The following is a 9,488-nucleotide window of genomic DNA, read 5'->3' as shown; positions in this document are numbered from 1 at the left end:
CTACCTGCCGTCATTGAAACGTTCACATTCAAAACACGACTTTCACCGGTGGTTCGTCTATTCCACTGGAGCTCCAAGCGCTGAGGTTTTGGTTTCACACTCTTCGAGTCACGGCAAAATGTTTTTTTTTGCTCCATAGCTTATTTACTGCGTGGGTGCTTGAGTTTCCGTAGGAATCCGCAGTCTTAGTTTGTATAGAAATGAAGTGACACATACAACAGGAGGGGAACATACAGTAGGGGACATGCACTAGGCCTAGTTGGTTTCCTTTTAGGACTTAGGACTTGCTGCAGCTCACCAGCTCTGAGTATGTGCACAAAAGGGAAGAGAGGACCATGCTAGAGAGTAGCTACAGGGTTAAAGTTCCATGCTAAATAATTGCAATCTAAAAAACGTAGGCTTTTTTTTATTTATTTATTTTTTTTTTGGGTGGGGGGATCCCAATGACAGCTGATACAGAGTATTCTTACCCACAACATGGTATGGGACAGAGATAACTAAGCTAACAAGCACTATCTTCTACACTACAGTGATGATGGGGACTACACAACACAAGACTTCTCAACTCTCCACATTATATACACATCAGCTTTCTTCTTATATACACATCACACATGTGAGTCTCCATCTTCACTCCACAACTCAAAGTCCCCAGAGAGCACATCAGCCAGGTCCAGTCCGGTCCAGAGAGCACATCAACCAAGTCCAGTCCGGTCCAGAGAGAACATCAGCCAGTGTGTGTGTGTGTGTGTGTGTGTGTGTGTGTGTGTGTGTGTGTGCGTGTGTGGCGTTCTCACTCACTCCACTTAGACTATTGCCAGGAGAACATCGGAACGCATTATTGCCTCCACTAGATGTTACACTTTAAATTTCCCACGAACTGCTATTAGCGTTTCTCTCTCTCTGTCTCCTCCTGCTTAGCGGCTGACCCTGTTTCCACTGGGCCCTGGAAGACCGCGGACGCTGGTGACACTCGCCTCACCTCTCCTATCCTCGTCCCCCCTCCCCTTGGGAGAAACCCACTAGCTGCCTCTGCTTCTCCCCCACTACGGACTCTTGGAGTACTTCCTTTGAACTGTGACGCTTCGGACTTCGCTTTGGACTGGGTCTCTTTTTAGAGAATAAGTGACTGTTAAAATAAAGGATTTGTATTTTTATATATCTGGCTGTTGTTTGGATCATTACAGTAACTCCCGACTAGAATTGTGAGTTTATACATTGGTTACATGTGTATCAGCGGTGGTGGTGATGACGCTGTACGATCTGAGCGCGCTCTACCCTGTGAGTGCAGCAGCCTCCAGCAGCACCAGATGGAGCTCCCTCTGGTGGTGAGCATGAGGGCCTGCAGGGGAGTGGGAGTGCTGCTGGGGCTCCCCCTGGTGGTGAGTGTGGGAGTCTGCAGGGGAGCGCTGCTGGGGCTCCCCCTGGTGGTGAGTGTGGGGGTCTGCAGGGGAGCGCTGCTGCAGCAGGAGGCTCTGTTGGCGCCAGGGCTCCCTCTGGTGGCCGAAGGGAAGAAAGCGCAGCCCCAGGAGCAGTAGAGTACACACACACACACACATTCATAAATACAGGAGAGAACAACACACACACACACACACACACACACACACACACACACACACACACACACACACACACACACACACACACACACATTCATAAATACAGGAGAGAACACCACACACACACACACACACACACACACATACATAAATACAAGAGAAACCACCACACACACACACACACACACACACACACACACACACACACACACACACACACACATAAATACAGGAGAGAACCCCACAGACACACACACACACACACATAAATACAAGAGAGAACACCACACACACACACACACACACACACACACACATAAATACAGGAGAGAACCCCCCCACACACACACACTCACTCATAAATACAGGAGAAAACACCACAAACACACACACACACACACACACACACACACATAAATACAGGAGAGAACCCCCCCCACACACACACACACTCATAAATACAGGAGAAAACACCACACACACACACAAATACAGGAGAGAACAAACACCACACACACACACACTCATAAATACAGGAGAAAACACCACACACACACACACACACACTCATAAATACAGAAGAGGACAGTATAGAGAAGAGCAAAGGACAGTTTCTCACCAGGTTTTGGGGCAGTTTCAGCTTTGGCCTGCAGATGGCGCCACTGTAGTAGAGACCGCTGGACAGCATCATGAGCAGTACACCAACACACACAGTCCCCACCGACCAGCCCAGAAGATACAGCCCTGCGCAACACACACACACACACACGGCAAACACACAGACACACACACACACGGCACACACACACACACACACACACACACACACACACACACACACACACACACACACACACACACACACACACACACACACACACACACACACACACACACACGGCAAACATTATGAATGACAAGTTAAGGACAAACAGAAAGCACCATGGAAGCAAAATCCAGCGGCTAAACTCCTAAAAAGAGAGTGTAGGAAGACTGAAAGAAAATGGCGTAAATACAAACTTCAGATGCACGATGAAATCCATAAAGAGATGCTCCACACATATAACTCATACATAAAGCAAAGCAAGACAATCTCATCAGTAGGAGTTCAGATAACACTTGTGTTTTATTTTACTCTGTCGATAAGTTAACAAATCATCCCTTCATCTAATAAATGCAATGTGTTTTCATCTTTTTTCAAAGGTAAAAGTCACAAAATCAGACTAATTCAACATCCGGAACTTCCAGCTACAAATAGAGGGAAACTTGACAGTTGAAAACACGGTACAGATTCTCAGCTCCTCCACATGTCTTACACACTCTGCCTATACCTTTCTTCAAAACTGTTTTTCACCTTATAGCTGCAGAGATGCTGCATCACCTTATCTGTTACCATTGAAGATTCTTCCTGAAATGTACAGTAGATGTAATGTATTTCCAAATCTTAGCCCATCTTATGCGGAATGTTGCCTAGTAGACTGCAACACGATAAAACCAATGGATAAAACAGACTCCTTCAGAATGCGTAAAAGACGCACTGGCCAAAGCAGGTCTAACTCACTGTGTGCCTTCTAGACAACGCGCTCCTCAATGCGTGTGGTTATGGTCTGTGGAAACGGGAATGTGTAGTTGGGTTTAAGGAATTGAATGAGCTCTAGAAAGCCCTCACTGCTTACAAAGTCAAGGGGCAGCATGTCTTTTTAATCATCTTTTGGGTGATAGTCTCTGAGTGCTGTTTGTCCCATTTCCTACCAGCTAGCATAGATGACACGGTAGGTTGGCTAACCTCAAGTGTTTACTTTACTTTTGTCAAACCTTGTAGCCACGCGCACGAACCAAAACGCTGGCTCAAATCATATCAACTGGCTAAAATCATATCTACAAGAAAGGAGCTTTTTTTGTTGCCATCGTCAACTGTACCTCAACACCAACGTCCTTGACCTGTGGTGTTCCCCAGGGGTGGATCTTGGGGCCACTATTATTCAACCTCTATATGTTCCCACTTGGACAAATCATCCAAAATAATCTGATTTCATATCATAGCTATGCAGATGGCACACAAATCTGCTGAGCTCTGTCGCAAATGACTATGGTCCCCTTGAATTTCTGTGTCAGCAGTTTCCCCTAGATTTTTTTCCAGCAGTGGTGCTAGCCCCCCCGACCCCGCAGAACCATTTTTAAAAATTATTCTTTTAACAATGTCTTCTAACAGATTTTGTCTAAAGAAATGAACAGAAATGAACAATGTTTCTCAGATGTTTTTCTCAGATGTTCTGTTCCGAGAGTCCAAGCTACAGTTGGGTTTTGGGGAACATGTTTATATTTGAATGTTTAAATGCATCAATCTGATCCAATTTGAATTTAATTCTGAGGTTACAATTATTCTTTTTTTTTTTTATCTATGGATGAAAACATTTCTGCTATAGCCTAAACTATTTTGCACTTCAGAATTTCAACCATGCACACAGGGTGGATAGTTTTGATGAAAAGTTCACAACCACAAAGCATATTTTCACAATTCAGAAATAGTGCAGCAGCTACAGTAGGGTTCTCCCAAAAACAAAAAGACCTGAGCACATTACTCCAACTCTTAAATCTCTGCACTGGCTTCCAGTAAGTCACAGAGTTGACTTTTAAGCACTACTTCTTGTTTAAAAATCAGTAAATGGAGTAGGACTTAAATACCTATCAGACATGCTTCAGAAGTACACACCTTCTCGTCCTCTCAGGTCTCAGGAGAAACACATGTTAGTAAAACCTGCTGTTAGAACTAAACATGGCGAAGCAGCTTTTAGCTGCTATGTGGCTCAGCTCTGGAACCAACTTCCAGATGAGATGTTCTCAGATGCTTTCTGCTATCAATTATTCAATTATTCCACCTTGAGTTTTCTTTATTTTAACAATTTATAGCATTTCAGGATCTGCATAATTACTTATAGCTTAAAATATTCAGTAATTTGAATACTTCATATTGATTACACTTGTCTTTAATGATATTACAGGGGTGGTGTGTAGGTCTAATTGAGTGCCTGTCACTTTAAGAAGTACCGTAGGCCTACGTGAACATAATTATTTAGTTTCATTCGGTTTTAGGAAAATAGTCACGCATAGTTCAAGGATACATGTTTTCATTAAATAATATGAATGTTCAAAAAACTAGCAAAGGTAAAGACAAATATTTCTGGTGTAATAGAAAAGATGAGTGTCCAGTAATGTTAACTTCTATGATTTAGGTATCCTATTATCGCATTGTGAGTTGTCCGTTCACTTTTTCCGTGGTCATGTTTAATTGGCTGGGTGCTTAACTTACTCTACCATGACTTGCCTTGGAGTTTGGTATATCTGTTATATCCAATGAAAATAAAACGTTAGGCTACGGTATTCTCCTGATAACGTTAGTGGAATAGCCTAGATTTAATGTGAACGTAGCCTACATAAAAAGACGCAGAGTGACTATATGATACAGCGCATATTTGCGATGAAATTGTTCCGCCTTTTTAAAGCAGGTGTAGCCTACACCGAATCGTGGTTAAATCCATCATTTAGAGAACAGATTCAGTAGGATACCATTTTTGTTTCATAGAAGTCTACCAGGCCTATGTCAAATGCAGGCTCGGGTGAAGCTGGGAGGAATAACACACGGTTTCTACACCGTGTTTATCAACCGTGATAATAATAATATTTGAAATGAACACGGTAATTGTTAAAGTCAACATTTTTATCATGGTTTACTGTTTCTCCGGTAATCGATTCGCTACATTGTCACCAACTGATAACGAACGGATTGAAGAAAAAGAAGAATGGATTTGGAGTGACAAATTCAAATCTTGTGTGTGTGAGAGCGCGAGGTTGATGCTGAAAGCGTGTGTCCAGCCAGATGCGTATGAGTTGTCAACTCTGAAATTTGTAGGCGTGTGTGTGTGTGTGTGTGTGTGTGTGTGTGTGTGTGTATAATTAAACAAGAGGCAGCTTGCTTACCTGCTGGTGGAGAGGCGGGGCTTGTCCAAGCACACTGCCAATCAGAGGCGAGAGTGTTTGGGATGGAGATGGTGAATTTGAGCACCACCTTAACACAGTAACGTTCTCCAGGAGCCAGGTTATTTATCTTAGTCTGCTGGCGCCTGGACGGCAGGTGTATCACCTACACACACACACACACACACACACACACACACACACACACACACACACACACACACACACACACACACAAGCTGTTTTGACCTTTCTCATGACAATGATAGAGTGTGAGTGTGTGTGTGTACGTGTGTTCATACTGTGCGTCCATTGTTTTTTCTTCACTGTATGATGTGTGCTTGTGTGTGTGTTTGTGTTTGTGTATGTGTGTGTTTTCATACCGTGTCCTCCTTTGCCTTCCTCCATTGGATGTCAAATTTCACTACTCTGCAGTAGTCTCTGAAGTGTTCAGGTGTGATACCGTCACCATGGAGCAGAGTTCTGTTGACCAGGAGACAGTCCCCACATCCCTCCACACGCACCAGAGGAGGACCCAGCACCGCTAACACAGGGAGAGAGAACAGCTCACTATAGAGGAGCTAGCATCGCTAACACAGAGAACAGTTCACTACATGATGACCCAGCACCGCTAACACAGGGAGAGAGAACAGCTCACTACATGAGGACCTAGCACCGCTAACACAGGGAGAGAGAACAGTTCACTACATGAGGACCTAGCACCGCTAACACAGAGAACAGTTCACTATAGAGGACCCAGCAACGCTACCACAGGGAGAGAGAACAGCTCACTACATGAGGACTTAGCACCGCTAACACAGGGAGAGAGAACAACTCACTACATGAGGACCCAGCACCGCTAACACAGAGAACAGCTCACTACATGAGGACTTAGCACCGCTAACACAGGGAGAAAGAACAGCTCACTACATGAGGACCTAGCACCGCTAACACAGAGAACAGTTCACTACATGAGGACTTAGCACCGCTAACACAGGGAGAAAGAACAGCTCACTACATGAGGACCTAGCACCGCTAACACAGAGAACAGTTCACTACATGAGGACTTAGCACCGCTACCACAGGGAGAGAGAACAGCTCACTACATGAGGACTTAGCACCGCTAACACAGAGAGAGAGAACAGCTCACTACATGAGGACCTAGCACCGCTAACACAGAGAACAGTTCACTATACAGGGTGTCCGCGGGGTCTTAAAAAGTCTAAAAAAGTCTAAAATTACACATTTCCAATTTTAGGCCTAATAAAGTCTAAAATATAGAGATATTTTGCACTGTAAGTCTAAAATTGAGTTTGAGTAATTTAAGACCTACGTTTCAATTCAAAATATTGACAAAGGATTAATGTTTTTTTGTTTTGTTTTACGTCCTTTTCCACGCCGTTCTGTTTTTTTCTTTTTCTGTTATGGTGGCAGTTATGGTCCGTGTAGTTCTACATGACATGTTGCTGTTAGTGGAACGTAATAATAAAACTACAGATGTGAAACGGAAACGTATTGTCGTCGTCACAGGATGCAGGATGATGACAGGATGTCAATTGACCGCAATCTGGTTTGTTATTTCTTTTTTCTAATACTTCGTGATGGTCTTAAATTTAACCCATGATGGTCTAAAAAAGGTCTAAAAAAGTCTAAAATTGCACTTGTTAAAAACTGCAGACACCCTGACTATAGAGGACCTAGCACCGCTAACACAGGGAGAGAGAACAGTACACTATAGAGGAGCTAGCACCGCTAACACAGAGAACAGTTCACTATAGAGGAGCTAGCACCGCTAACACAGAGAACAGTTCATAGAGGAGCTAGCACCGCTAACACAGGGAGAGAGAACTATTCACTATAGAGGAGCTAGCACCGCTAACACAGAGAACAGTTCACTATAGAGGAGCTAGCACCGCTAACACAGAGAACAGTTCACTATAGAGGAGCTAGCACCGCTAACACAGGGAGAGAGAACAGTTCACTATAGAGGAGCTAGCACCGCTAACACAGAGAACAGTTCACTATAGAGGAGCTAGCACCAGTAACACAGAGAACAGTTCACTATAGAGGAGCTAGCACCGCTAACACAGAGAACAGTTCACTATAGAATAGAATAGAATATATACTTTTTTGATCCCGTGAGGGAAATTCAATTCTCTGCATTTAACCCAATTTAACCGAATTAGTGAACACACAGTGAACACACAGTGAACACACAGTGAGGTGAATCACACAACCCAGAGCAGTGAGCTGCCTGCCCAACCAGCGGCGCTCGGGGAGCAGTGAGGGGTCTGGTCGGGGATCAGCCGTGGACTGGTCGGGGATCGAACCGGCAACCCTCAGGTTACAAGCCCGAAGCCCTAACCAGTAGGCCACGGCTGCCCCAATATATATAGAGGAGCTAGCACCGCTAACACAGAGAGAGAGAACAGCACTACTAACGGAGCTGTCAGAAATGCTGGATGAAGTTGCCTTTGTTGCCTATGTGTGTGTTTGATTGTGTGTGTGTGTGTGTGTGTGTGTGTGTGTGTGTGTGTGTGTGTGTGTATGCGCATGTGTTTCTTACTGGTGAATGGTTCGAATGTGGTTGTGGCAGGGAGTGAAGAGTGGTTGTTGGTCCTGGCCCACACGGACAGCGTGTACGTCTCAAAGATGTCCTTCATGAACACAGACACCGACAGTGATGTTGCCTTGGTAATGTTGAGAAGAGTGTCTGATTGGTTGCTGTCGCTAGAAGGGGAAGTGGATTGTATGTTTTTTGATTCATTTTTTTATTTACCTGTTTACTGTCATGTGTGGATGTAAAGGTATTCCATATGCCTAGTTCAAAGTAACTTAGCAACATCCATCATCTTGGTGACTGTCGTTACAGCACCAGTACACTCTCCTGTGTGCGTGTATGTGTATGTTACCTGCTCAGGTAAATGCAGTACTCTGTTTCGTGTGTGTGAGTGTGTGTGTGTGTGTGTGTGTTACCTGCTCAGGTAAATGCAGTACTCTGTCTCAGGTGTGTGTGTGTGTGTGTGTGTGTGTGTGTGTGTGTGTGTGTGTGTGTGTGTGTGTGTGTGTGTGTGTGTGTGTTACCTGCTCAGGTAAAGTAAATGCAGTATTCTGTTCCGTGTGTGTGTGTGTTAGGGTGACCAGACGTCCTCTTTTTCCCGGACATGTCCTCTTTTTGAAACCTAAAAATGTGTCCGGGCGGAATTTCAGAATCGTCCGGGATTTTGTTATTCTAGCCTAACGTGTTTTCACCGAATTTGCATTGCTCTCTCTTTCATTCACATAGTAGGCTAATCACGCCCTCCCCCTACAGTTCGCTTTGCATTGAGTTGAAGTGTAGAGCCTGACCTTACCGCCATTGGTCGATATTCTCGGCCGAAACAATTTAATTGGTTATTCACCAGAGGAGGCTCCTCCATTGAGGAAAGGGAGGAACAACCTCCCTAAAACTTCAGGGATTTTTTTTTTTTTTATCTGATAAATTATTCTTAATATTACTATTTGGACACGTTGAATGAGCTAAAATCGTTCTCCTAGGTCAAAATGCCAACAGCACCCCCTATCGCAATTCAAAATTACTGTACGGAGGAGCTTCCTCCTCAGACCCCTCATTGAAGTCCATTATAAACTTCTCAGACCCCAGCGGCTCGTGAACCCCGTCGTTTTCAATGGGCAAGGGAGGAAGCTCCTCCGTTGGAGTGGGCGGGTCTAGCCAGAGGCTCTGGAATTTAGCGCCAACGGTGAACCAATAAGCAGCTAGCTCCTCTGGATTACACCGTGCAAGACCGTGATCTGCGTCCACAACGAGAAGAATATTGTGTTGAACGGGAGGCTTGTTTTACATTGCTAATTGCTCGTGAAATAAAGACTACAATGGCATCAGAGGACGCTGTCCATGTTTTTACTGAACAAACCATTTTACACATTCAATTACAGTGCAAAGGTTAGGAT

General features: G+C 44.4%; 1 protein-coding gene across 1 annotated transcript; it reads right to left on the bottom strand.

Moving 5' to 3' along the window:
- Positions 1-1,274: 1,274 nt before the first annotated feature.
- On the bottom strand, positions 1,275-8,267 carry LOC134073798 (interferon alpha/beta receptor 2-like; the record flags this gene model as incomplete). Its single annotated transcript, XM_062530369.1, is given in 5 exon segments — positions 1,275-1,496; positions 2,116-2,306; positions 5,541-5,703; positions 5,921-6,081; positions 8,104-8,267. Coding segments are annotated over 5 exon segments (901 nt in total), but the record flags the coding sequence as incomplete, so codon positions are not given.
- Between the last annotated feature and the right edge of the window lie 1,221 nt (positions 8,268-9,488).

Source organism: Sardina pilchardus, unplaced genomic scaffold (assembly GCF_963854185.1).
Source record: "Sardina pilchardus unplaced genomic scaffold, fSarPil1.1 HAP1_SCAFFOLD_234, whole genome shotgun sequence".
NCBI lineage: Eukaryota > Metazoa > Chordata > Actinopteri > Clupeiformes > Clupeidae > Sardina > Sardina pilchardus.
This window is presented reverse-complemented; position numbering and strand designations above follow the sequence as displayed.